This window comes from Myotis yumanensis, unplaced genomic scaffold (assembly GCF_028538775.1).
Source record: "Myotis yumanensis isolate MYYU_CA2020_CCGP unplaced genomic scaffold, mMyoYum1.0.hap1 SCAF_5, whole genome shotgun sequence".
NCBI classification, from domain to species: Eukaryota; Metazoa; Chordata; class Mammalia; order Chiroptera; family Vespertilionidae; genus Myotis; species Myotis yumanensis.
Genome location: NW_027223756.1, coordinates 34,951,776 through 34,979,718, shown reverse-complemented (window position 1 = coordinate 34,979,718; position 27,943 = coordinate 34,951,776). Strand labels below are relative to the sequence as shown.

The window sequence follows — 27,943 nt, the reverse complement described above, 5'->3', positions numbered from 1 at the left end:
ACGTGTTACAGGGCTTTGGCCTCTTTATTGTCTTTTTACAGTTAATTCCACGCATAAAGGACTTCATCAAGTACTGCGGCTCTGACTATACCCCGAGTGAGGTGCTAAGGATGGAGCTGGCTATTTTGGACAAACTGCACTGGGATCTCTGTATTGGGACGCCGCTGGACTTCTTGAACATAGTGAGTACAGGGAGTTTGCAGAGTCTACCCTAGACTCATCTGTGCCTTTGGAACAGCTCACAACAAAGGACGGCCAAGCACACGCGTGCACACGTCCTTGCACATGCACCACAAAAAGGTGGCCCACAAGGCTCATGACATATGGAGCAGTGAAAATGTATCTTAAATCCAACACAGTTCCACCAGACTTCCACTTCTAAAGGACATTAGAGTAACTTTACAAAGAGTTTTAGACGGCACTATTATGGTGAGTTTCTCTTAAATACACATTGCAAAAATATTTAACTTTCCATTCTATGAATACTGTACATAAAAAGCTGTCTGCTCTTGTTACACTTTACACACATTCACTTAGCTGTCTTGATTCACCTACACACAATCCTTATTGAGGCTTTAGACCATATTGATCTGGCACTTAAAAATATCATATTAGTCGGTATTTGTGTTAGTTAGGGAATGATGGTCATCTTCAAGGATATGATTCTGTTAGTAAGGCAAAATTATGCAGTGTGGAAATGTCATGGGGTTTTGGTTTGTTATGAGGCATGAAGATTATATCACCAAGGGCTGTTTCATTATGAAAACCGGCCACTGTTGCCAAGTTGCAGTTTCTTCTCCTATCAGGCAGATACAAGTAACTTTCCTGCTACTTTTCAGCATTGAAACATTGTTATCTGGGTACTTCGGGCCTCTTAAGGCCAAGTGAGAAAGCAGACTGCCTTTTCTCTCCAAGGTTGAAACTCAGCTTGACCACAGAATGGGCATGAAGCCTCGAGCCCCTTGTGGGGCCATGGATGGAAGTGAAAGGGACTGGGCAACATCTGATGCTCCCTGATGAAAATTTAAGTTGTTTGCACTTTTGGTCATTGATATATGAAAAGTATGGGGTTTTCTGTTCTAACATTAAAAACCACAATCTCCAGTTCCACGCCCTGGTGGTCGTGGGCTGGCCCCGCCCACAATCTCCAGTTCCACGCCCTGGTGGTCGTGGGCTGGCCCCGCGTGGTGGAGCTGCTGCCTCAGAGGAATCCTTCCCTCCACGTCGCGTCCCTGACCAAGCAGCTGCAGCACTGCATGGCGGGCCACCAACTGCTGCAGTTCAAGGGCTCCACACTGGCCTTGGTCATCATCACCTTAGAGTTGGAGAGGCTCATGCCCGACTGGTGTGCTCCTATCTCTGATCTGCTAAAGAAAGCACAGGTAGACATCAACTTTGCCCCCAGACCAAGCTCTCAGTTTTGTTCCCTGAGCTGCCACGCTCTGTCTCCGAAAGGGGACCCATGGCCCTGCTTGGCCCTCGGCCCAAGATGCTCTGGCCACGATGACTCTGGGAAGGGTCTGCCGCAGGGCGAGGCTCTCCGCACTTGGCATGCCCTCTGGACTTGGGTATGGGATACACGTTCTCCTCACTGGGCCCGTTGGTGGATTTCCCTGACGGTGAGAAAAGCTTTATCTCGGTGGCAGCCCTTATAGCCAAGAGGAGGGGGGGGGGCCGTGGTGTCCAGTTCAGAAGGAAGCAACCCAGAGCTTAATACTGAGGAGTGTACATTTCAGACCTCTCACCATCTATGAATCTATGATCCCAGGCATTGGGGGCGGGGAGGGGGGGCGGTCAGAATCTCTCAGGATGGACAGAGTAGGGTGGAATGCATAGTTAGACTCATGACAGTTTTACTGGGGTTGGAGATGGGTGTCCCTGAGGTGATAAGGTTAATGTGCTTATGTTTTGTGATTGGACCCCTTTCTGAAATTGCTCCATGCTAACATCTGGACGCTCACTGCTCATTCCTTAGAATGTAAAGTGGTTCCGCACCAAGATGACCACTGTTTTAATTACAGGTCGGCATTGAGCAGTTTGTCCACTGCAGCTGACAAGTGTTTAGTCCTCCTCCTGCACAAACTACTTTTTCTTCCACCTGCCAGCCTGCGCTCCTACCCCAGTGCCCTTCAGAGCGTAATGGCAACCTCTCCTTTTTTGGCCTCCTCTGAATTCTTGGCTGTATGGATTTTATAACAAGAAAGGGAAAAAGTCCTAGAAGAACAACTAAGAAAAAAATTCCTGGGTCCTTAGAAGAAAATAAAGCGGAAAAAAGGTTGGGGTCACTAGAGATAAGGGCCCTGCTCCCTTCTTTCCCCTGGACCTTTTCCCAGGGAGAATGAATGAGCGCTTATGCCGCAGCTTGGTTTTCCTTCCCCAGCAAGGGCTGGTATCAGCCCCAAGCGAGCTGGAGTATGAAGCCAGGGGAAGGCCTTGCTCAGGGCTGAAGGGCCGGGCTGGTTGTTTTTTTGTTTGTTTGTTTTGTTTTGTGTGTTTTTTGTTTTAGTGCCAGGCTGGTTTTGACTGACCAGGTTCTGCTGCTCTACCCCCCAGAGGTGGCCAGGTCCTTCCGGCCTCCCAGGCTCATAGCAAGCACATGTGCAGCACCTCAAGCCCCAGCCAGCCTGCCTGCCACTGCAAAAACAGGACAGTCCCTCCAGATACAATTACCCTGATTTGGCCATGACTTATGTCTTCTCTTCACAAGGACTGTATCATAAAGTACGCTTTGTTTAATGTACGATAATTTGATCAAGCTTTAAGAATATTTTCCCTTACTCTTAAGCAACGTCGTTGATCGGCATAACTAGAGAAATTTTTATGCTGAAGAATATTTCAAGGTGTGACCCCTGTGATGGGAGGTGCAGCTCCAAGAGCTTTTGTTGAGATGAGCAGGTTCTGAGGCCGAGCCTGCTCCAACCACAGTGCTTCCGGAAGGAGGAAGAGGAGGAGGAGGAGGTGATTAGCATGGCTGTGAGGGAGACGCCAGCTGCCTCTCTGAAGCTGGGACACTATAGAGCCATTTTTTAAGCAGTGGAGTCCAGCTGGCAGAGATGCCAGCTGGAGCTGTGTAAGTAGTGTTGGGATGTGAATGACTGAGCCACACATTTAGAGGTGGTTTGTGAAGTCTTTCCAATGTGAACAGTTTTTGTAAATGTGCTAAGCCATGGGGTGTATGACCTGCTACTGGGTGCAAAGTGGTCAAGGCCCAGATATTCTATAATAGTTGTCTGCACTGTAGTCAGTACTGATCCTGACCTTTTCTTGAAAAAAATTTGCTTGTTGGAGCTTTTGTTAAAATAAACTTTAAGTCCTTGCAACCCTGTCTGAATATTTTACATATAGTGGGTACCATGCACTTAGACTTGCTAGAGTCAGGCACAGTTGGAATACCATCTCCTGGGCCCCATCAATAATTGTCCTCAGCACAGATGGAGATGCCAGGAGCAGCATGTAGCTCATGGCCACAGCTCTCATCAGTGGCCAGGACTGTCCTCTGCCTCCTTCTCTCCACTGTCAGTGGGAACTGCAGTGGGTGGGGTGGGGCTCATCCTGAGCACCCACACCAGCTCAGGCTACCTTTGACTTTGGGGAACTGGTGGGAGGTATCTGGACCTCTTAGATGGGTAGCTCTGGATGTAAGCTGAGTCCCCAGAGCAAATCCAACTCTGAATTTAAAAAGATAAGGTAAATCTGTGAAGCCCAGTATTGGGCTAAAGGACAGCCTTGTGGCTCCATCTTTCTGTAAATAAAATTCCTGTTCTTTGGGGAAGCAAACTTCTGTATTGCCTAAGTATCATTTGTAAGTTAAAAAAATTTTTTTTGATGCTATTCAATATTGAGCTGGGGTCCCATCCTACTCTCCTCTAACATTTCCTTCTCTCTCTCTCTCGATTTGGAACTCATATTCCACCTCAGATCAGAGATTGGGGATCATTGTGGTGGGAGAAATATGGACACAATCCATCTTCCTTTTTCCCCCCAACACAGGACTGTGGCTGCAGAAAATGGAGAGGGGAGAAGGCTCAGATGGGCTAAGGGTTGGTGGGCATCATGTACCTATCTTAAACTTGGCCAAATATTTCTTCCCTCTAATGGGTGAGCCGAGTTGTACAATGCTGTCCCCTTTACCAACAAGGCCCTTCTCCCCTGGTTCCAGGAGAATCTGTCATTCAAATCTTGGTGAAGACTTTCCTCCCTGCTCCTTGCCTCCCCGGGGGTAGAGTTGAGCTGTACCTTCATTAGGGGTGTCTGCATACCAGTCTCCCTGCTGGGCTTTCAGTTCCCCAGACTTCAGTCCCAACCTACTCATTCTGGTCTTCACAGAGATTAGTCTAGTGCCCAACAGAGAAAACTCAACAAATGGACCCATGCGCTTGTCATCACTTCCTTCAACCACAAGACTACCTTCCTTAACCAACTATTTGCCTGCCTACCACAGCATCCCACCTCTACAAAACCATCTCAGGCCCATCCACCCACACTCAGACTGAACACTTTCATACTGGCTGCATTTCCACTGTTCTCCCAGCATTCATAAGGTTGCCAAAGAGCAGCTACAGCTCACGAATTAAGGGTATAGGTTACCAATATTCCAATCCCAATACCTCCAAGTTACTAGCTGTGTGACCTTGGGTAATTAATTAGCCTCTCTGTGCCTAGGTATGAAATGGGGGAAATGGTACTTAGTCATAAAATTGTAAGTTTAGAGGGATTAATGCATGTACTGCACTTGGGAGCAGCGCCTGGCACACAATAAGAATTCAGGTGTTAGCGGTCCCATGTCAAGCCTCTTCCACAAGGGTGGAAACTCTTCAAGGGCAGGCTTTGCCTTCTTCGTGTCCTGCATAATCCCTGTAATTCCTATAGAAGCTGATCCACCCCACAAAGTTCACAGAAAAGACAAGCTGTATTTTACCACAGTGGTAGCAGATTAATAGGCTAGAAAACTTGTTAAATCAGAAAAGCTACTGCCCAAAAAAGACACCACAAAAAAACTCAAAATAAATGCAAAATTTAATGGGGGGAGAAAACAAGTACAAAGTGAATGGAAAGGAACAAAAACAGTCAATGAATGAAGGAGTAAATGAATTGACAAGGGGAGCGTTTTTAGAAAAGCATGTTAACGTAACAGACTAGCAAGCCACACTTCCCTCAGGCCCCTTATCTAGTAATATGAGCCCCACTTAACAGGGAGCCCACACAGAGGCATGAAAACATCCATGCAGTCCGTCTGCACCATTACAAACCACCTAGGCTCCAGTTCCCCATAACTGGGGTGACCATACTTCCCGGTTTGCCTGAGATAGTTCTGGCTTATGCCTGTTGAGCTGGAATAATTAACAGCATCTCCTTTCACTCACTTTCACCTCTCAGTTTGGACAATAAATTATATGGTGATTCTACCCCAAACCAACTTGATTCTTGAAAGACAAATGCCAGCATGATCCCACTGACATCCCAAATAATGCCAATCAATGATACTGAGAAACAAAAGGAGGGGGAAACAGACTCTGCAGGCAGGGGCCACATTCCACGAGGGGTAGCCAGTTAAATAATGGCAAGTTTTAAACTCACCTTGTGCACCAAGGATTAATTTGGTCTCAGCTAATGATGACAAAATTCCAAACACAAACAGCGCAGGGAAAGAAGTGTAGTGAGGTTCGCCAAAGCTAATGAAACCTGTGGAGGCAGCTCAGACCCCAGAAAGTGCAATTGGAACCAGCCACCATCTGGCCTTCCAGCGTGCCCCGGGAGTGGCCCGCCGGCCATGGTGGATGGGTAGCAGAATCTGCCCACTCGAGTCCCCAAATGGGCGCATGAACCAGGAGTCCTCATTTCTTATAAAACCAGTGAACCCACTGGGTCATCAAGCCTCATCCTCAGAAATACATTAGCTGACAGCGGCTATATCTTCAGGTCATACTTCTGCCCAAGTTATACTTTCACATAATGGCTCTAAAGACAAGCCACATCTGCCTTAGATATGCTGATTGTGCCTGTTTGGATGCCCACATGATCACAACCAGAGGTGGATGTCCTGAGAGGCTAATGAAGCCCAGTCCTCAAGGCTCCGTGCCTAATTGTGTATTCATGTGCTTCTTCTTGAAGAAGGCTTCTCCAATAGTTCAGGTTTCTACCCCTTCAAAATCTGGATCCACCGTGGTCATGGCGAAACACTGGGAGAACTTTCACTTTGAGCATCAATAACACCTGCTCTGCTCCTGGCAAGTGGAGCCCCTCAGGTGCAGAGGCTGCCTTTTTCTGGCCATGCCTCAGTGGACACAGGCAGCTCACCCCTCCTCCCCACTCTGAAGGGAGCACCATCTCAGAAGGGCAGGAGGAAGCCAAGACATGGTCCTGCAAATCAATAAAGCAGGCAATGGGGGAGGTTCGGGGGGAGGAAGAGGACATGAAAAACAAACTATCAACCCCAAATCAATCAGCACGGCTGCCGAAGCCTCCAGCCCGGGGGTGCACTAGGCTGTGATGTCCTCGAGAGGTGGGCTGCGTGTTACTCTGGAGCCTGTGCCCAGCACAGTGCTTCATCAACATCCAACAGAATCCTTCCCTCCTTTCATTCATTTCTTGTCTCCCATTTTATCAGCCATATTGTCAACCCTGACCCTCTGGGTGGCTTGCCAACCAACAGGAACATAGAAGAATCAATGATGCTAGTACTTTCTTAAAACAACCCCCTTAAGAATGCAGCTGAAAGGGAAAAGCTCTTTGCTGGTAGTTTTTTTTCTTAAATTGTCCACAGACATCAGACACCTTCATCTTTTGCCCTGTGACTCAGCCAGGAAAAAAGGAAAGAAGGACCTTGAGATAAAAACCTCTTCCCGGCTGAGTACTTTGGGCCTTAGGAACACGCAGGACTGGTTTGGGAGTCTTAGTCCGAATAAAGAACACTTAACACACACCGAGTTGGTCCCTGTTTACAGGTAGCACCTCAGGGGCACAGACAAGGGCTTGGGGCTGCTGTTCCATTTACATTCACAGTGAAAACTCCGGACGTGGTCTTGTTCATGTTCCGCTTTCATCCGTAAAGAAATTCCAAACACTGTCATTACAGGATGTTTATTACCATCTCTCCCTATATATGATAGGGATACTTTTACAAAAAAAAGGCTGAGATGTTTTTAGTCTTTAAAAATCGGGGTATCTGTGTTACGTATGAAAATAAGGGGAGAGGGTATTATTTGTCTTTACGCTTGTGACAAAATAAAAATTTAGAAGTGTTTTAAAAGTTGTTATTGAAATTAAACTCTAGGTTAGAAAAATTAAAACAAAGTGAATCGGGCAAATTTTTGCAGCATGTATACCACACCACACGGCCACACCTAAGGCACCAATCTTGACGCTGAACAATTAGGCCGAGCATCGCCGGTGGGGGGCCTTCGCTAGAGCGGCACATAACTGCTCCGTCAAGGAATAGTGACACTGTAAATGGAAGACCAGCCACTGGCTCTGAAAAAAATAAGCCTCGTCAGTTTGGGATTCCAGCATTCGTATGGCTTTGTCATGTTTGCATAGAGAGGGGGGTGGCCTGTCCGGCCCGGCATAGCCTGGGGCGGGGGTGGGGACAGAGCAAGGCTGTAAACACTGGAGTCTGTACCGGCTCCCAGTCCGTCCTCACACCATGTTATGGGAGAAGGGTCACAAGGTGTAACTCAAGCAACTTAACACATGAAAGTCTAAAGTCCGCTCTTGACATGTAAGTCTGTGCGTGCGTTAACTGAAAAATAAAAATAAAACAAACAGAACAAAAACAGACACATTAAAAGATACGCAGACGACCAAATCAAACAGAACCAAAAGACAGCCAGATGGACACTGGGAAAGGGCAGTCAGTTTGGCATTTGTCACGAGTAAAGCAGAGAATTCGCTTCAGTTTGTGTAGTCCCAGGCTGAGGGTCAAGATCTGATTGGGAAATAATTTTGCAAAATATGGATTAAAATTTAAAGAATAAATACAACCAATCAAAGCCATTTAACTAAATGGTCATAACTGCCCCCTCGCTCCCCCACAAAGGCACTCCTGACTCACCCCGCTCCCCTGACCAGGGCGGGAGGGAAGGGTGCTCCCAGCCACCCCACCTATACCACTCCTGGCCTCCACAAGGCCAGCCTGGGAGGAGAGCTCTCTCTCCCAGAGGCCAAACTGACTGAAGCTTTCTGGCATGTCCAGTAAACAGAAAAGACCTGTTTTTCAGGCCCAGGCCACACGGGATAAGCAAGGAGACCTGGCACCAGTGTCCAGCCCCCACCCTGAGAGCTGTGCCGGTGCCCATGCAGGCAGCCTGCCGCCCACTCACTGGTCCTCAGACCCTGACCTGGCCACAGGTCCTTGTCTTCGTTTCTGAGTGGTTTCTCCATCGCTTATTTTCTAGGGGGACTCTGCCTGACTTTTCTCTATGGCCTGGGCCACGCTGGCGGGGAACGGGACAAAGTCACTTTGGGTGTCAGCACCTGAGTCATAGACCTGTGTACCCCCTTCCAGGAAAAAACAGATTTCTGAGCCACTAGTTTATAATCCACACAGATTCCAATTAACAGAGCCCCCACACCCACCAAGCCCAGAGCTGGACAGGGAATGAGGGCTGCAAGCAAAAGCCAAGCAGAGGGGAAATCCATATGGCTGAGGGGAGTGTGGGGCTGTGTGCTCCCTGGGGCCAGGCAGGGGCTCATTAATCCCAGCAGTCAGCAGGATGGGGGAGCCGACGGAACAGAGGAGGGTCCGTTCCAATGCAGAGAGCAGGCCTTAGGAATGAGAACTAGCACCCAATTCCTAAATGCCTGGCTTTGTCCCCCTCGTGTCCCCCAGGGAGAAACTCTCCCAGTTTCATTTCCTTAGATGTGTCTGTGCTTCTGTGCATGCGTGTCTGGGGACGGGGTGTGTTGGCAGGTATGTGCCTGAGCCTGTGTATGTGATGAGGCAGGAGAGGAAGATAGTGTGCACGTACATGTCTGTGTGTTCATGGGGGTGTGTTTTGGGGAATGTAATACAGCTATGCACTGCATGGCCTTCATCATGGGGCTCCACTGCCACCAAGAAAGGAAGGGCCTGGTACACACATCCCCAAACATTTCAGGGGGAAACAGGCTACCTGCTTAGTTCCTAGGATGGCAAGGAAGGAAGGTGCCTGACACAGGCCAGGGGCTGGGAGGTGCAGGGATGGGCAAGATCCCCACAGTGTAATGTGGTGGGGGGCACTGAGTGAAGTGAGTGGGGGAGGGAGATCCCCAGGAGCCAGGGCATCTGGACTCCAGCTGAAAGGGCGGAAACAGCCTATGAAAAAAATACCAAGGAAAGGGGACTCCGAGATGCCTGCACCTGGCCAACCTGTTGACTGACTCCTGGAGGCTGGGGAAAGTCTCCTTGCCATCCCCCCTTCTTCTCTCCTGAGTCTATTCTCAGGAGAAATACCTCCAGCCTCTACTTGAGGGACGGCCCCTTCCCCACCCGGGAGCTGCTGTCCTTCCTTCAGCCAGGAAGTGATCATGGGGTTCAGGGGGTCAGTGCTGGTTGGGATCAAGTCTCCGCTGTTCTCAGTCACCACCTGCCAGCCAACAGGGATCCCACGTCCACTGCCTCAGGGACAGGGTGGGGGAAGGGGGAAGCACCACAGCTGTCCAAGCAGAAACCACAGGAGCTTTTGGAATCTGTCGGGAAATGCTGACCTTCCCAGGCCCTGTCTTCTGGCCTGAAAGACCTGCTCTGAGACCCCTCCACACTCTCCGGGGCCACTCCCTGCCTGTGCGGCCCAGACTTACCACCCCCAGCTCTGTGGAGGCTGCAGGAAAATGAGAGGAGGGAGGGAGAGAGAAAGAGAGACATGTGTGCAAGAGTGCACAAATACCTGATATCTTGAGATATCAAGATCACTAGTGAAAAAGAAAGGTGAGCAAGAAGGAGGTGAAAGGGCAAGTGAAAATGAGAGGAAAATGGTAAAACAAGCAAGAGTGAGTGAGAATGAAAGTCAGCGTGAAGGAGCCGAGGGAGGGACAGGGTGAGAGCCCAGGAGAGAGCGAGAGCCAGGGCAGCGCAGGGGGCCCACACCTACTTCTTCTTGTCCTTGTCCTTCCTCAGGGGCTGCTGCAAGGTGGTGTGCAAGGCCTGAGACTGCAGGGCCTCCACGGCGGCCTTCCTGCGGTTGAAGGCGTTGGTCTCCTCCTCCAGCTCCCGGCGCTTTTCCTCCACCTTGCGTTTCTCCTCCTGGTGGACCCGCTTGAGGTGCTCAAACTTCTCGTGGAGCTGGAGCAGAAGCGGGGAGTCGGGCTTCCATGTGGGCCGGGAAGGTGCCAGGCCCCTTCGGCCACCCAGCCAGGCCCGGCCTCGCCCCCAGAACCCCAGCCCAACACTCACCTCCCTTTCCTTTTCCTTCAGCTCCAGCTCTGTCTCCTTCACTTTGTTGACGAACATCTGCCTCATCTCCTCCTCCTTCCTCTGCAGCTCACTCAGGAACTCCTTCCTTTTGGCCTCGTATGTTTCCTGCAGGCTGTGGAGACCCAGAGAAAAGAGACCCAGGGTGGGATTATAGCGGGGTGGGGCGGCAGAGCCCGAGAAGCCGAATCATGTGAGCGCTGGGGGCAAGAGGATGCAGGATCCCGACAGCCTCACTCCCTGGCTCACAAGACCCCAGAAGCAGATGCCAGCACGGCAAGTGTGGCTGAGGCTGCGAAGACAGGTTCGCTGTGTTCAGGACGTCACCTGAAGGGGTGGCTGTCTCCATCGCTGTCCTGGAAGCCCATCTCCTCCAACTTGCAGCGCCGGTAGAGCTCGTAGTGCCGACTGTGGGTCTGCTCGCGGAGGTCCTCCATGTTCACCCGGATCAGCATCTCCCGCAGCTTCACAAAGTCACAGTGATTCTCGTTCTCCACTGCAAGCAGAGGGCACACGGCGTCAGGCTGGCACACGGACGGGCACAGGACAGCAGCAGACTCCAGAGGCAGGACAGGCAACAGGGGGGCACAGGGAGAGCACAGGACGGGGGCTACAGGCAGCAAGCAGGACAGGGGACTGTTTGGGCCCCCAGCTGGGGATGTGCTCTCCCCCCCAGCACTCACCCTGCACCACTCCCCACGGGTACTGCCGTGCTCGGACCAGCTTGTTCCCCACCTTCACCTCCTCGGTGCTGCCCACCACAGCGAAGGGCAGGTGTGCCTGGAAAGGGGCCCAAGGACATGTGAGCTGAACACGGTCTGGCCAGATGCTCACTTTCCGGCTATCTTTTTTATAAGTATCCTGGGACCTCCAAACAAGGGACCGGGCTAAACCCACAAACCTCCTTCCTCGTGTTCTAGGGTGTTCTTTCAGCCCTTGGGCTCCCCAGGGGCCATTAGAAGCTCCCTCAGAGGACTGTGGGCCTTGCTCTTCCTTAAGTTCCCAGCCCTGGCATCCTGCCTGCTCACTCCTACAGGTTTCAGGTCCCCACCCTGACTCCGTATCTTGTGAAACTCAACTCTGGGGAAGCCCCAGTACCAGCCCAATACCCAACTCCTCCCGTCCCTTGTCCACAGGACACAGGACTCGGCCAGCTCCCAGATGCCCACCCATCTCTCCTGGAGAAGGAGAGGCTGAAATCCTGGGGAAGAAGTCCCCCAGGGCTGTGTCCGAGATCTGTGCTGCCTGCAGGCCCTCTGGCCCCACAGTCCTGAGGCCCTTGCCCAACACTCACATTCATGACTGCATTAATCTCTGCAACTGCCTCGTCATCAGTGGGAAACTGGTAGATCTGGACCCCATTGCTGACCAACTCGCCCATGATCTTGATCTTGAACTTGTGGAGCTCACTCTTGGAGATGGTGTCAGCCTTGGCGATGATGGGAATAATGTTCACCTGCCAGGATCAGGCGAGAGGGGGCAGCATGTTAGTTATTCCCCGACTGTGGACAGCCCTGCCCAGGCCACAACCCTGGGCAGAGGGCAGGAAGCAAGAGAGATAGAGCTGCTCCATGGGGAGGCCCAGCCTGCACCCAGCCACCTGGGGCCATACTGATGGGTTGTAGCAGCACTTCTTAGAGCCCCTATTCCCCCAAACCCACCCCCAAATTAATCTCCTGGGCATACTCAGCTTTGACCCAGAGTTCTCTGAAGGTCTTAACGGGCCTGGGACATGATACAAGTAGCGGTGGAGGGCTGAGCTCCCACCTAAGCAGGTAAGATGACCCATCAGCAGTAGCCACAGGAAGGCCTCAAAATCTCGAGGGCTATGGTTATCCCGTTTTCACAGTGAAAATGAACTCCTGAGATGGGAGGGCAGTCATGTTGCTGACAGTGCACGCCTTCTAGGGCCCCAGGCCCTTCCCATCGTCCCCATGAAGCTGCCCTCTTAGTCCTTACTCAATTCTGGGCCTTAACTCTCCTCTCCCGAGTGGGCTCAGGAGACCCAAGGGAAATGCATGGCAGGAAAGACAGGGGAAGTGAAGGGAACAGAGGAACTAGGAATTGAGAGAGAGGAAATGAGCAGAGAATTGGGATGCTCTGGGGAGAGGGTCAGAGGGTCGAGGAGGGAGAGGAGGCCAGGAGCCAGCAGGCTGAGAATAAGAATTCAGCCGGCATATAAGCATAACCAATGGACACAAACACTAGGGGAGTGAGGGCCTGTGCTGGGGGGCAGGAGCAGATGGGGAGAGGTCAATGGGGGGAAAAGGAGACATATGTAATACTTTCAACAATAAAGAATTTAAATTAAAAAAATAAAGGAATTCAGCTGGAAGGAAGGGGCTGAGGGCCAGACCCGGGGGACAGAGCTCTGGAGAAAAAACCCAAAGCAGGGTGTACCCACCAGAGGAGTAGGGACAAAGAGAAAAGAGAGAGGACCGAGTCAAGGGGGCTATCTTCTGCAGGCCTCCAAACAGCAGAGCCCCTGGTGACAGTAATGGACAGTCACACTGCAGCCAGCACACCCAACCCCAGCGGAGGACTGTGGAGCCCATGGAACAAGTTGGGGAGGCGGGGCAGGGGGCCAGTGGTGAAGCGCACCTTGCTGTCTAGTTTCTTCATGGTCACCAGATCCAGGGACTTGAGGGAGTGGCCGGTGGGCGTGATGAAGTAGAGGCATACGTGGATCCTCGTGTCATGGTAGTCGAAGAGCGAGCGGCGGATCTTCAGCTCCTCTTGCAGATAATTTTCAAACTGCGCATCGATGTAGTCGACGATGGGCCTGTAACTACAGACAGCTCCATCACCTAGGAGGCAGGCAGCTGAGCCTCACCGCGGGGGCTTGGATCTCGGTCTGGACCCCTTCTCCTGATTCTTAAAGGGTCCTCAGGACTTCAGCGATTCCCCGACAGGCCCTCCCCTGGCCCCCATGGAGTGTGGGGCTTGGTTATTCATATGGGGACGGATGGCAGTGAGGAGCGCTAAGGCAGAGGGTTAGAACCACGGCCAACAAGGGTGGGACAGGGGATGAGGTTGGGGGAGCCGCCCTTCCCGCCTCTTGCCTCTCATCCTTATTGATCTGATCCCCGAAGCCCACAGCATCCACGATGGTCAGCTTGAGGTGCACGTTGCTCTCTTGGAGGTCGTAGGTCTGGGGCCGCAGGCGCACACATTCCTCGTGGTGACTGGCTTCCTCAGTCTCGAAGGTCGTGTTGAAGAGCGTGTTCATCAGTGTGGACTTGCCGATGCCGGTCTCCCCTGGGAGTGGGCGGTGGAGGGGAAGGGATGTCAGAGGCGGGAACTGGGGCTGCCCCTGGCTGTTGGCTAGGCTGGGTGGGGCTCAGGCATCCTCAGCCTCCACAGAAGAGAAAGGGGCTGGGCTCCCACTGCATCCCTCACTGACCCTGTCCCCAGGAACCATCCCTTCTCCGTGGCCTCAGAAATAATGTGTGGAAGGAAGAGTCATAGGCTGACGTGGACATGACATGTGGCTGTGCAGAATGTAAGATGTTTCCTCAGGGAGGGGGAGAGGCAGAGCCAAGCAGCTGTGACGCTGCTGGACACTGACCTTTGCTGGCCTCGAGGGGACCCAATCACCTGCTCTGCATGCCATCCCTTCCAGAGCCAGGATGGTCCTGGGCCAGCAGGGCCTGGGTCTGAAGCCCAAGGAGACTTGGCCCGGCTGCTCTGGGTGGGCGGCCCCCGCACCGTTGGCTGTAAGTGGGGTTGAGGAAAGTTGCTTCCCAAGGGGCACCCGCAGCCCGGCAGATGCTAAGGCTTAGGCACCCGTGATCTGGCCGAGCTCTTTGTGCCTCTGGGAGTTCCCATGCCCGGAGCTGCGTGGCCTCTCCCAGAGCCTCCCAGTTTGGGGCTGTACTTGTTCAGAGGTGTGTGGGAGCTCATAGTGCATGATGCTAGGATGGGGGACAGTCTTGTTCGCCATGGAGTCCTAGACACACAGTGGGAACAAGTCAATGTGTTTTAAGTAAACAAACCACCTAAATCTCTGATAAATACTCCGTTTACAAAGCACCTTCACATGCCCAATCCTGTTTACTCTTCGAGGCAACTCTGAGTCAGGCCTGGGCTCCAACTCTGTCCTTGATCCTGGCAGAGGCACCAACCAAAACCTCATTCCGAACCCCCAAAGTGTGACTCTGCCTGGGAGGCCCCCTTGCAGCTCAACAGATGGCCAGGGCAGCAGTGCCCATCTCCCAGAAGGCCCTCGTCTGCCCTCTGTCTGAGGCTGCCCCCTGGCCAGGCCATGATACACTTACCCACACAGAGGATGTTGAAGCTGAAGCCCTGCGTGACCGACTTGCTGACCAGCTGGTCGGGGAGGCTGTCGAAGCCCACATGGCCGCCCAGGGAGAGGCTCCGGGGCTCTGGCTCTGCGTTCTGCTGAGAGAGAAACAGAGCGAGGCCGTGAGCCCACTGGGGAAGTGGGGACAAGTTGGGTGAGGATAAACCTGAGTCAGAACCCCTGTCTGAATTCTCAGCAAATCTCAGGACACAACGCAAGTACACCAGAGCTCCGATTCCAGGCCCGGTTCCCACAGAGGGAGCCCAAGGGGCCTCAAGGCCCCTGAATCCATCTCAGAAAAGGCCCTTAAACCCATGGCTCTGCTCCACCTGGGCTGGCAAGGGATGCTGGGGCCTGGGGCATCTCCTAGCGACTGCCTCTGAGGGCTCACCCATCCATCTGCCCAGAAGAAGGCCCCAGAAGGTCCCTGAATCTTAAATAAAGATTTTAAGAGGCCAAGCCTGAAGAGTATTATGTTCTTGGGGTCCCCTCCCAGACCTTCTGGACCAGCGGTTCTCAACCTTTTTAATGCCGCTACCCTTTAATACAGTTCCTCATGTTGTGGTGACCCCCAATTTCATTGTTACAAATTGAACATAATTAAAGCATAGTGATTATCACAAAAACAATATGTAATTATATGTGTTTTCCGATGGTCTTAGGCGACCCCTGTGAAAGGGTCGTTCGACCCCCAAAGGGGTCGCGACCCACAGGTTAAAAACCGCTGTTCTAGACCCTCCTACTCAAGTAGGACTAAAGCAGAGGCAGGTCTGGCTCTAACCCTCACTCAAGCTCCATGTAGGGACCTCTATGTACACCCCTTGTTTCTGATACACCCAAGTGTGGAATGCACACATGGGCCCTGCCAAAGGGGCTGGTGCTCACTCGGACCCACCATTGGATCTCAGAGCCAGCCTCCAAGGCATCATGACCCTGAGGCCTCCTCCTCTTGCCTCAGTGGGGTTCTCTAGGGACCTCAGGCTCTGGTTCATGCCACCCTCTCCCCGCACCTCACCCCTGGTTGTTGAGGAAAGGATTCGGATGAGAATGTGGAGACCTGGCCTTAGCAGAGAGGCAGGCAGCAGGTCCCAAGTAGCCTGGGGCCACAAGAGCAGGCCCACAGCACTATAAAAAGAAACCACCACAACCCAAAGCAGAGAGTCAAGGTCAGACTCCAATTTGCATGGCTACCCTGGGAATGGGGGTAAAATGCTGTCTTCCGAGGGGAAATTCCCAGGCTCAGCCTTCCGGGGTTTGGCCCCTCTGGAGGGCAGGCCCCAGACAGCTCCATGTTGGGCAGAAACACGCCTCCTCCATTCCCAGCCGCCCTGAGCTGACTGCCCGCTAGAAAGGACAAGACAGGAAAGGGCAGTGGGTCTGAGTCTCATCCTGCCATCCTGCCATCCTGCCCACAACACTAGAGGGGAGGAAGCAGGCCCAACTGAAAGCAGCCCCAGGCGCTACTGATTAGGACAATGGCAGCCCTTATGCACTGCAGATACAGGCACAGTGGCAGAGGGGCCCTGGCTCCCTGCCCTCCCGCAGAGGGGTGGCCCCAGCACCTGAGCTCTCCCTGACCTCTCTGCAGCCCTACCTGTTGCCTCAGCCTGAAGCCCTCCAGAGCCCCCTGGCATTCACACCCAACCTTCTCTTCTCCACTAATTATGTCCCCCCCCACCCCCCCAATCCCACCCCAGCTAAGTCACTGTAGCCCGGCATCGATGACTCCCAAGTGTGTGTGTTGCCAGCCCAAACCCCATGTGGCCCCCTCTGGGCAGTTATACTGTTCTCTCTAAAAGTCAGGGTTACCCCTAAACCTGCTCTCTCCAATGACCCTTTCTCAACTAGCCTCTATTCTTGTAGCTGACCCTTTTCCCTATCCCCTGTCCCCAGTGACCATGTCACAACCTCCCCACTCAAGCCCAGGTCCCCAAACATAACCCAACAAAGAGGCCCCAAAGGCAGGTTCCCATCACTAGTGCCCACATCAAATACAGTAAATGGAGCAGGGGATCTGCTGGGTCAGGACCAAACCCCCTGGCGTGGCATTCCGGCCCTTCACACAGTCTGAAGCCTTTCTCATGAGCTCAGTTCCGCCCAGCTGGTTACCTCTGAGTTCACTTTCCAAACTCGGCCCCTTCCCTAGGCTCCAGAGTTCACTCTACCTTTTCCCTGGCACGTGCTCTGACCTGGCCCCTAAGAACTTACATTCCTGACCCCTCACTTGGCAGTGACACCATTTCCTTGCACTGTTAGCTGTCCTTTTTCTGTTGTCGTTAATGCATCCTGGTTCTCCATCTCTTCAATAAACTCCTTGAACTTGGCTGCAGGCCGGGGGAGTCATGTTTTCCATTTTTCCCCCCACTATGCCCAGCATGCTAGACAACCCGACCATTTATAAACTAGACAACGCCGTCCTCAACCGCTACAACATCAGGGCTGTCTGCTCACCTCACACCGAGCTGCACTATCTAGTCTCTGTCCTACCTGCTCGTGGCAGCCTGAGGGTCGAATGGAGGACAGAACAGTTGGTCTAGAGCTTTTTTTCTTTTCAGATGAGACTGAAGGCGTGCTGTGCTTGCAGTATTTATTCATCCTTTCATTCCAAGGGTGACACAATCAGGATGCAATCCAACATCCTATAGTCTGCCGCCAAAACTCCCGGTCATTTGTCTGGGAACCACAGGTGTGCGCATACACTCCGGGGCAGAGTACCTACCTGCACAGAATCAGAGGCCACCCTGTTCCTGGGTGTCCCCACATTCTTACAGTTCCAGGCTCCAGATGCTAAAAGCAGGGGGGTTGTTACCACATGAGCCATCTCTCCACGCTCAGCAAGCCTGCCTGTCTTCACTCACATAGCGTGGTTCCCTCTGGGGACGCATGTGGAGTGCAGGGAGGTCTTCATACCTAACTTGTCCCGGCTGCAACCTGTCACTCCAGGGCCCACAGCCCTGGGGCAATCAATGCCTGCCCAGGAGCCTCAGGGACCATGGGAGTGCCAATCTCCAGAGCCTGCATGTACACACACACACACACACACACACACACACACACACACACAGAAGAATGGCCACTGGCCCTGACGGAGACAGAGTGCTAATCCCTGGTTTCAGAAGATCGATCTGACCTCCCTGCTCTACTAAGTCACTAATGCCAACCTCCCTGATCCTATATTTGGCATCAATAACATCTGATCCAAGGTGCCCCGCTTGTTCTGACACCCCAGGTGTCTCTGCTGACCTTTGTGGGATCCCAGTCTAGGAGGAGCCAGCAGCTTCCAATGCGTCACTGGCACATCTCAGCTGGCACAACTCAGAAAGAACCTTCATGTCCCCCACTGGCTACCTGGCTATCAGCCCTGCACTCTGGCAGGTAAGACCACAGTTCCAACTATGGGGGTGGGGCCTAATAGTCCTGAGCTAATCAGCATAATTCTACAATTGGTTCAGGAACAGGCACATGACCCAAGTTCATGACCATCTTGTGACCACTAGAGGAGCTAGCCTAAAGCTGAAGCCCACTCAGAGGATGGCAGATTCAAGAAAATCCCAGAGGAGAGAGCCAGTGTCTGCCCTCCCTGTGGGCATGTCCCTTGACCCCTGGCCATATCTCCCCTTTACTGCTTAAGCTAGCTGAGTAGGGCTATCTATGTCTTGCAACTGAAAGCATCTTGACTGCTACAGTCTCCAAAGGAAACTCTTTGAATGGCGGAGGGTGGGGCGGGGGTGCAGAGTGTGAAAAGTAAAACGCCTCAGGGTTTACAACCAAAAGAAGAAACATCAAATGATGACACCACCACCTCGCTGAGGACCACTTGTGTCTCCTACACAGTCCATTCCATCCTGTGTGGCAAACACTTACTATCCCCATTTATAGGTAAGGAAACTGAGGTACACAGAAACCGGAGAACTAGTCAGGGCAGAGCAGGGCTGTGAGAGCAGCCAAGCCCTTGCCACAAACCACTCTGCGATACTGACTCTCCCAACTCATTCATTCAGTCACTCAACACACGCGCACTAGGCACATCTGCCGTGTGCCAAACACCAGGATGGCTGCCAATGAAAAGATGGGGACAGCAGATTCTTGACCTCAGAGGCCCAATCTAATTCGGTCTAAACTCAAAAGGCTATAGAGGCCACACAGGTAATGTAAATGGGTGAAAGGGACCCGTATAGTAAAAACAACATCAGCTAACAGTTATCGAGTGCTTACCATGCATGACTCTAATCTTTTAGTCCACACATCGGCCCGGTGAGGTAGGCTGCAATATTATCACCATGGTACAGATGAGACCATTGAGCCACCAAGAGATTAAGCAATTTTCCCAAGACCACACTGCTCAGAAAGGTGCAGCCAGGATCTGAATGGACCCACACCTCCAGCCACATAACTCCACGCTGACATAGCAGAGTGTGGGGTCCGCCAGGGAGAGGTGGGAACGGTGGGGAACAGCAGAGCCTCTGCTCAGTCCACACCGGCCATGATTCTGCGATTCCAGCCAAATGTGGGAATGCAGACCTTGTATTGCCATATCTTCCAATTTTTCATGAGAATCCAGAAATCTAGATTTTTTTTTAAAAAAAAACACTAATATGACTTTTAGGCCTTCTTAGTTGTTTTTTAAAAATATATTTTATTAATTTTTTACAGAGAGGAAGGGAGAGGGATAGAGAGCTAGAAACATCGATGAGAGAGAAACATCGATAAGAAACAGCGATCAGCTGCCTCCTGCACACCCCCTACTGGGGATGTGCCTGCAACCAAGGTACATGCCGCCCTTGACCGGAATAGAACCTGGGGCCCTTCAGTCCACAGGCCAAGGCTCTATCCACTGAGCCAAACCGGTTAGGGCCAGAAATCTAGATTTTTAAGTGGAACCTCTAATTTTTATTTTATTTTATTATAGTTTCCTTTTTGTATTTATTTAAATTCTTTATTGTTTAAAGTATTACATAAGTCTCCTTTCCCCCCCATTAACCTCTCCCCAGCTGCTCCCTCCCCCTCTAATTTTTAAATTAGTTGAAAACTAATACAAATTGAGAATACCAGGAGGGCACAACACAACATGTCTGGGGGTTGTACCTGGCCCATGGCCTGACAGTCTGCAACCTCTTCTACCCGGGGTCTCGTAGGGAGGGACAATATACTCCGTCTCCCTGTGTGGGGCATGGAGACCCACAGGAGACTGCTCCACGGGAGGAGCCTTTGGGCTGGACAACTGAACGTGGCTCCAAGGAGAGGCGGTGCCAGCTGCTTCTGCCACTTTCACACACCCAGCTCCCTGGGGTGCTGGCTCAGGGGGCTCCAACTGTCTCCGCAAAGCTCCAGGACAGAGAGCTGGCAGCACCGGGCTCCATGCACACAGTGAGAAACCCCACTGGGCCATTATCCCCTCTCTAATCACTCACAAGCTTTTGGCTCCCGCGCCAGGCTCCAGGCTTCTATGTCATCATTTCTTTGGCACATCAAAGACAACAACCAAAATAATAACTGCCCGGGCCAGCTGCGTTCCTCCATGCCCGGCCGTCCAGAACAAAGTGGAGAATGGCATTTTGTTCTGCAGCCCAATGGATAACTAGGACATCCTTTTCCTAACCAGGAAATGCTCTGTCTGGGCCTCGGGAGCAGCCCGAATCACCAGCGAGAGAAGCTGCCTCTTGTACCAAGAAGAGAAGTAGAATTCGGGGAGAAGCCATGTCTCACAGCTTGCCCACACAAAAACAGGTTTTTACGCAGAAGGAACTGGAAATCTGCTGAATGTCTGAACTGACAGGATCAAGGAAGCTGTGAGCGAATAAATACCTCGAAGATCAAACCTCTCAAACTAGATTGGTTGTTGGGGTGGGAGAAGAGGTGCTACCGCACCATAAGTGTACTTGGCTCCTGAATCCAGGACAAAGAGCAGCCCCTAGCCCAGGCCTTCCACAGAGGTTTCTTCTCTGGTGCCTTGGACTTCCGACACTTGTCCCCTCTCCACCCCCATCCCCCAGGCTCCCATGCTTGGCACCCACTGGCCTGAGCACCCTGCCAGGCAGGCAGGAAGTCCACTCCCCAGGAGAGCTATTAAGTCATGCAATGGACCCAGGAGTCACTATGCCACTGGGAGCTTCTCCACTCATGTTTCTGGCACAAACCACCGACCCCCCACTCTAGCTACTCTTAGCAGCCTGGGCCGTAAATAGCCAGAGCAGAGGCCTCTGGCCAGAACCCATGGTCACAGCACAACTGTCCTTGAGTCTGATAGGAATCCTAGGAATTTTCCCAGGAAAAGCTTAGGCTCTGATCCCAGGATTCCACAGCAAGCCACTAAGCTGAGGTCAAAGGTTACGGGAAACAACCAAAGGGATATAGGTGGGAGGAGTCAGGGTGAAAACGCTGCTAACCTGGCCCAGGAAAGAAGAACAGAGGCAGGATATACCTGTCCCAAAGCAAGAGGCCACCTGGGAACCAAAATGTCAACAGAAAGCTGGGGAGAAGACAGGAGTAGGGATCAACCTTCATGGCGCCAACACAGACAGCCAGGGCTGCCGCTTAGTAATTTGGGGTGGCTTGTTTCACATTTTTTCATTTCAAAATCAGGTTTCTAAGATGCCAAGAGCACAGTTATTGGTTTCTGGGTCCACCCACCCCACTCCAGGCCAAGGACACACTCACATTCCTGGGCTTTGCTGTGTGGCCTGAGAGGGAGGGATCCATCCCACCAGGGAACTGGAGGGCGGGCGGGGGGTGTGGGGGGTGGGGTGGGGGGTGCTTTGGGCCTTGGAAGGTACTGGAACCCCAGGCAATCATACTTTCCCACCTGGCTCAGGGACTCCAGTGGCAGCCCTCAAGGCCTTGCAGCAGGGAAAGCCACAGTGGTCTGGACATTGCTGGACGGGGGCACCTGTGCTCCACCGTGAATGGGATCCCACCCTTGGAAAGGGGAATGGGGCAGCAAAGGTGACCCTGACCCCTCCAGCCCCAGGATGGATGCTGGTGCTGGGAGGGGACAGAGGAAGGCATGGGCACCAATACGGGCCAGCGGCAGCTCGGGTCAGCACTGCTATACTTCTCCATCGCTTGCCCCATTCACCCCACACCAGACAGGGTGTCAGACTAACACCCAGGCCCCACAGTCTGGTCTAATAAGTGCACTTGGGTCCATGTCCACAGCCCCTCCTGAACCCTAGGCTCCAGGTGCCCTAAGCCCAGGAGACCCCTCACAGAGTAGCCACTTCCTGAAATCTGAAATAGGCCTTTATTCCCTTCTCCCCTGGTTCTGTCCCTCTAATGAGGCCTCCAGGATAGGGACCAAGGACCACCCGGAAGCCATATGTTTTTAGGAAGAGAAGATCTAATTTGGCCCAAGACCACCCAGGGCAACTGATGTTACAGTGAAGATGCCCCTTGCGCTGTGTTCCACGACCTCTTCCCAGCCATGGTTCCTCACACAAGCCATGAGGAAGCACATGGCTCCAGCAAAAAACACCCCAGGTCTATCACAAGGGCATGCTGACCTTGGGAGGCATCCTTTCCCCAGGCAGATGTGTCTCTCTCCTCCCTGCACAGCTCCACATCTGGTTGCTGGCAAAGCTCATGCCCTGGGGGCCATGCCTGGGGATCCTGTTCCCTAGCTAGCAGCACAGAGGCAGGAAGGCTGAACTGGCTACAAGGGACACACGGAGGCCAGCCAGCCCTCAGGCCCTTTGCTCTGTCATCCTGCAGCTACTTGCTTCCAGTAGCTGGACTCAAGCCACAGAGGCATTCATGGTAGGTACTGCCCCAAATAGGCACCTTCACCTAGCCCACCCTTAGGGCTCAAAACTCAGAGGGGCCCACCCTCTCTGCCATCTCAAGGGATACCAGTGCCGGGCTTGGGTCTCAGTCCCAAACTTGTCAATGACCAGTCTGCATCCTTACCAACTACAGGCTGCTGGTATCAACGAGGTGATGGACACAAAGCATCCAGTGCCCTCCCCGCCATTCAACTTTTGACAAAACTCAGGTCCTGCGTTCCCAGCCTCAATCCATTCTCCCATCGCCTTGGCATTGTGATCAGTCTCCTTCTTGCTACCCTCCCTGTTCCTAGCCTGGTTGGTTCCTTGTCATGTGCTCCTTTGGATCACAAATGCCTCCCACCAGCCTCCCTACTCTGACCTGTCAAGATCCCAGGCAGAACTTACTAACATGAGCATCCATAGCATGGCACCATGCCCATGAGGGAGGGAGGGCAGGACAGACCCACCTCCCAGGGGAAGGTGGGGCTCACGTATGACCCCTCAACACCATCAGGCACTGAGAGCTACACAGACGTCTCTTGCTCAGCTCTCATTTCTCCTTTGGGACAGCTCAGCAAGGTAACTGGCCATTTTTACAGGACAAGGAGATACCACTCTGTGACAGAGTTCCATGTGGGTGAGAGGGCTACCTCCCACTGTCCCTTCCCACCAGCTCTAGCTTCAGGGAGGGAATAGGCACTCCCTAGATAGTCTGCTTCTTGGGGAAGTGTCAAGATTACAGGGGTGACAAAAGGAAGTGACAGATGGTGCTGGGGATAGAGCTGAGATGGGAGGGGGGAGTGACGGGCTGGGAGGAATGCCAGGTGTGAGGCTGCCATACTGCGGCTTCTTCCCTCTCCCTCTCATATCTCTACTTGCCCCTACCCTACCACCACCTCCCACCTCCCACCCTTCCAACCCCGCCCTGAAGCCTCCCTCACCACAGTGTGGGAACCCTGCCCCATGAGATTCTGACAGGAGATGGCCCTCAAAGGCAAGACAGGGTAAGCCCTGGGACTGGGACCCAGTGAGGAGGAGGAGCAGAGCAAGAGTGGATAGAAATCTGATTGCCTAAGGAAGGCTAGAGGCAACGGAAATCTTCTGATGGCTGTCCCAGACGCACTAGTCCAGGAGATATTGACTGTAACCCACGGCTGATCTAGGGTTGAGCAGGACCAAGCCAACATGTAAAGGCTGCAGAGCCTGTGGTGTTTACATCACGCCATGTGGGGAACGGGAACTCAGCATGCATTGACCTCAAAGTACAACTCTGCATGCTCATCTAAGCTCTAGGTTAGGAGTTCCCGGCCCTCCAGGGCTGATCTGACCACTGAGCCAGCCTGAAAGGCAGTGTAGACCTGCCATAGCTCAATTAGATCAGAGCCTCATGGCCACTGCTTAACACCAAAGTCAACCCTGGGGCTAGAGAGACACCTAAGCATATTTCTGAACACGCCATAGACTGCAATTAACCTTCAATGAACTCTTTAAAGAATATCGGTAGGGTTGTGCCCATTTACAGCAAGATAAAGGAAGAAATTATTTTCCCAGGACGACAAGCCAGGAGAGGTGAAATGGAGTCCAGACTCCTAAATTCAGGCCCAAACCCCACCCTAGGTCTCCACTCAAATTCAACCCTCTCCAAGTCCTCCCAGGAGTCTGATGGCCCGGAGTGTAGAGGGCATGGATGGCATCCAGCCAGCCAGCTGAACCTGGCACAGTCACCCAGGCCCCAGAGCTCAGGCTGTACACCCTCACCAGAGCCAGGTCCCTCTCGGTGCCTCAGCTCACCATGGGGGTAACACCCAAACTCCTCCCAGAGAGCAAACCTAGGAATCTGAAGGAAAGGGCCTTCAGCCTGGCCTCTCAGCTCAGCCTCTGGGGACGATCTCTGGACAGGCAGTGATGGGAGCCCCTCGGAAGGGTGCCATATAACAGCCAACTCGTTCTCTGCCTTCTTACACAGGGCCAGTCCTCACACCCACATGGGCTCTGGGTATCATTTCTCATGTACTGTGTCTTACCATGTGCCAGACATCGCTCTGAGCACCTCACCTGGATCCTCTCATTGGATCCTCACAATAACCCCCTGAGGGACGTAATATTTTCATCCTATTATTCAGATGAGAACACTGAGGGGTTAAATAACTTGCCCGACATGGCCAGCAAGTCAGGTGGTCCGACTCTGGTTACTCTACATACCACTCCCACCTGCAAGACCAACTGTTGGAGCAACCTCTGGCCACAGACAGACAAGCCTCAGACATAACTTTCTGGTCAGCTGGGCAGAGAAAATGCACACAGACTCACACACTCCCAGGTCTCCTGCCTCCCACTAACCCGCAGGTCTGCTAGGACCCAGGCACTGCCCTCCTTGGGAACATGAATTCTGATGTGCAGTGCAGAGGTGAGGAGAATCCCGGATTTATCCAACCTCTGACTCTCTCCTCCTGTACCTACACTTACTTACTGACACAGTCCTCTCTCCAGTGGAAACAAAACACCCCGGTCTAGAAGTTACGAAACCAAGAGCTCCTGCTTTAGTTATGCCTATTTCCAAAGTAGACCAACAAATGTATTTTCAGGTTAAAGGGAAAATTTACATAGATAAATTCAGATGACTGTATTTATAGCCGTAATTACATAAGTCCTGGCTCCCTTATTTAGCCCGAGGACCGATTCCTTATCAGTCACATATTCAGCATTCCCCCTACCCTCTCCCCCCAACCGCCCAGGGCTCTCCCTCCCCCTGCTCCTGCCACCAGAGCTCACAGGCAGGCAAGAGGACACAGCTTCCTCCACTGTCACAGCCCAGCCTCCCAGACACACCCAGATCCAGCCTTAGACACCAGGGCACATGCAGACACAACCCCCATAAGGGCCCCGTCCCCCTGCCCCCGCTGAATTAGAAAAACCTTTAGGAAGTTGGCCATTGGAAGGCTCAGGCCCAGAGCCCCCTGCGGAGCCCCGAGTCCTGCAGAAAGCATACCCGAACTGGGGCCCAGACAAACACCCACTGGGCCAAGTCTGGCACCGCTCCAGTTCCTGGGGAACGGCTGCCTCAGACCCGACCACTGAGCCCGATCCTGCCTGGAATCGCACCCAGGATTCCGTCGCTTGTTGTGGGGTGGGGGTGTGGAGGGGGGAGGAAAAGCAGGCGCAGGGTCTTCAGGACCCGGCCTGTCACTGCCCTGAGCTCATTTGGGGTCCCCCTGGCATCCCTAGGGCTTCATCCTCACTGGTGGTGCCCATCCAACAGCACCTGCGAGGCCAAGATTCTCCCCAGCAGCGCAGAGAGAAATGCCGAGGCACACGGGGGTGCGGAGTATTGGGGAGCCCCCCTCCCGCCCTCCGGGTCCCAGTCTGCACTCGCACCTGGCCGGAGCTAGGCGGGTGGGTACAGGCTTCCTTCCCGCGAAAGGGGCCTGCCTCTCCTGTGCCCCAGCAGGGCGACCCCGCCAGCTGCCTGGCGAGGAGCCCCCGCCGACGCCCCAGGACCCCCGGCTGACGCTGCGGAGAGCCCGTTCCGGTGCCCCCAAGCCGGCGGGGCGTCGAGGCCCGCCGCGCGGCGCTGACAGCCCGGCTCGCGCCCCGGCAGCTGCAGGGCGGCCCCTCCCCGCGCCCCGCGCCCCGCGCCCCCGCGCGCACCGCGGCCCAGCCCGGCCTCACCGAGAAGCGCTCCAGGTCCGTGGCCGCCATGGCGAGCTCCGCAGGGGCGGGCGGGCGGGAAGAGCAGCCGGGCCGCGACGGGGACGAGCCGGCTGCGGGACGCGCTCCGCCCGGCGGCTGCGGCTGAATGGATCCAATATGGCCACTTCCTGGAAACTCCCCTCGGCGGCGGCGGCGGCGAGAGGCAGCGGAGCCGCCCCCACCCCGCCCGCGGGACCGGCCCCCCCCGCCCGGCCCCGCCAAGAGCGCAGCCCGAGCCCTGCAGCTGGGACGCCGGGGGTCTCCGCGGCGAGGCGGGAGGTGCCGGCTGCGCGGGCTGCTGGGACTTGTAGTCTGCGAGTTGGGGGGCCGGGGAGGGCAGTGCTGGGGGGCCAGTGCCCGCCGGCCTGCCGCGTGTCCCTGGGCCGAGCCCGTGGGAGTGCTGCGCCCGCGCCCTAGGAAGCCGGTTCCGTGGGAGGAGAGTGGGGTGCTGCGTGCGCCCCAGGGGTCTACCCGACCAAGCCGCCTTCACCACGTCGGAGCCTGCAAAGGCACTGGGACACCAGCCAGCGTGTCGGTGCGCCGGCTGCGCCGCTTCCGCCTCTCAAGCCGGTGCCCTGACCCCCACCTGATGCTCCGGTCGAAGCCAGGGCGGGACCCAGGGCGGGACCCGCGCGTCCGGCCCGGCGGCCTTCCTGGGCCAGGCTCCAGCCTTCAGCGCCTTGCGCAATGGGAATGCGCGGGAGGCGCAGTTCAGGCCCGGGATTGGAGCAATAGAGAAGGCGAGCTCGATGGTCAAGACATCAGATGGCAAGCGACCATCACCCTACCTGCCCCCAAGGGCTTAGGGCAACGTCTTAATGGAGTCTGGACAAAGAGGACCGCAGCTCCCAATGCATTCTCGCTGCTAATCTCACTACCCAAAACGTGCCCAAAACTCAGAAAGCTAACACCGCTGCCCAAGCGGAAGTTGTCAGGGGGCTCTGATCCTTTTCACTGACTATCCCTATGACATCCAGCTCCCAATCCTCTGAAACCCACCTTTTCTTTTCTCTCCCCTCTGCTTTTCTGTTCAGCCTTTGAGAATGTGGCCAGCATTGCCTCCTGTTCCTCCACTGGCCTCATCCACCCTACACACCACACACACACACACACCTGGCTCCCCAATATCTTCCTGAGAAACAACTGGCCTGCCCTCCTATTCAGAAACGTGTGCTGGCTGGAGATGCCCGAAGACCACATCTGGACTCGGCACACCTGGCCTTCAGAGGGTGTCCTCGTCCTTCCACCGGACCGTGTTTCCACCAGCTTTCAGGCGGTTGGCCTTCTCACCCTGAAATGGCTTTCCTCTCCCTTCTCTCCCAGGCAGCCAAAGCTTGTCCCTCCGGTGAACTCACATCCCACTGGGCCTTTCTGACTCTGTTTTCATTTCGTTCCCCTCGAAATCATGGTGTTCCACGTGCTGCATTATGTATCTGCAAAAAAACGGGCAGAGCAGTGGGTAAGGGAGCTGGACTTAGGGCAAACCACCGGGGTTGGAATCCTGTCTCCATCCCTTGCTAGCTTTTAACCGTAGCAGTTTAGTTAAGGGTGCCTCCTTTTCCTCATCCCCAAAATGAGAATAATTATAGCACTTCTGTCACAGGATGAAATGAGATAAAAATAAGTAAAGGGCTTTAAACTATACTTGAAATAAAATGTTGAATAAAACCTCCCTCTCTAGACTACACAGGCCTTACTGTTGAGTTGATCATCTCAGGCCCTATCTTTTGTTTCCTTTTCTTTTCATATAACTGGTAAGAAATCTGTCCCAATTGCCATTTTCTGCATCACAACGCCCTGGGA

The 27,943-nt window shown here is 53.6% G+C and overlaps 1 protein-coding gene across 9 annotated transcripts; it reads right to left on the bottom strand.

The window, feature by feature from the left end:
• On the bottom strand, window positions 1-26,375 carry SEPTIN8 (septin 8). Of its 9 annotated transcripts, none has more exons than XM_070415014.1 (10): window positions 26,120-26,375; window positions 14,665-14,788; window positions 13,450-13,645; window positions 12,989-13,169; window positions 11,682-11,843; window positions 11,071-11,167; window positions 10,715-10,883; window positions 10,370-10,502; window positions 10,068-10,258; window positions 1-1,367 (listed from the first exon to the last, which is right to left on the bottom strand). In XM_070415014.1, the coding sequence occupies exons 1-10, from the start codon at window positions 26,147-26,149 to the stop codon at window positions 1,202-1,204; spliced, it is 1,449 nt and encodes a 482-aa protein (XP_070271115.1). In that variant the 5' UTR covers window positions 26,150-26,375; the 3' UTR covers window positions 1-1,201. The 9 variants fall into 9 exon arrangements, with proteins under 9 accessions (XP_070271115.1, XP_070271112.1, XP_070271114.1 ...); XM_070415011.1 differs by having other exon boundaries at window positions 12,989-13,175; window positions 26,120-26,374; XM_070415013.1 differs by having other exon boundaries at window positions 1-1,364; window positions 12,989-13,175; window positions 26,120-26,374.
• Between the last annotated feature and the right edge of the window lie 1,568 nt (window positions 26,376-27,943).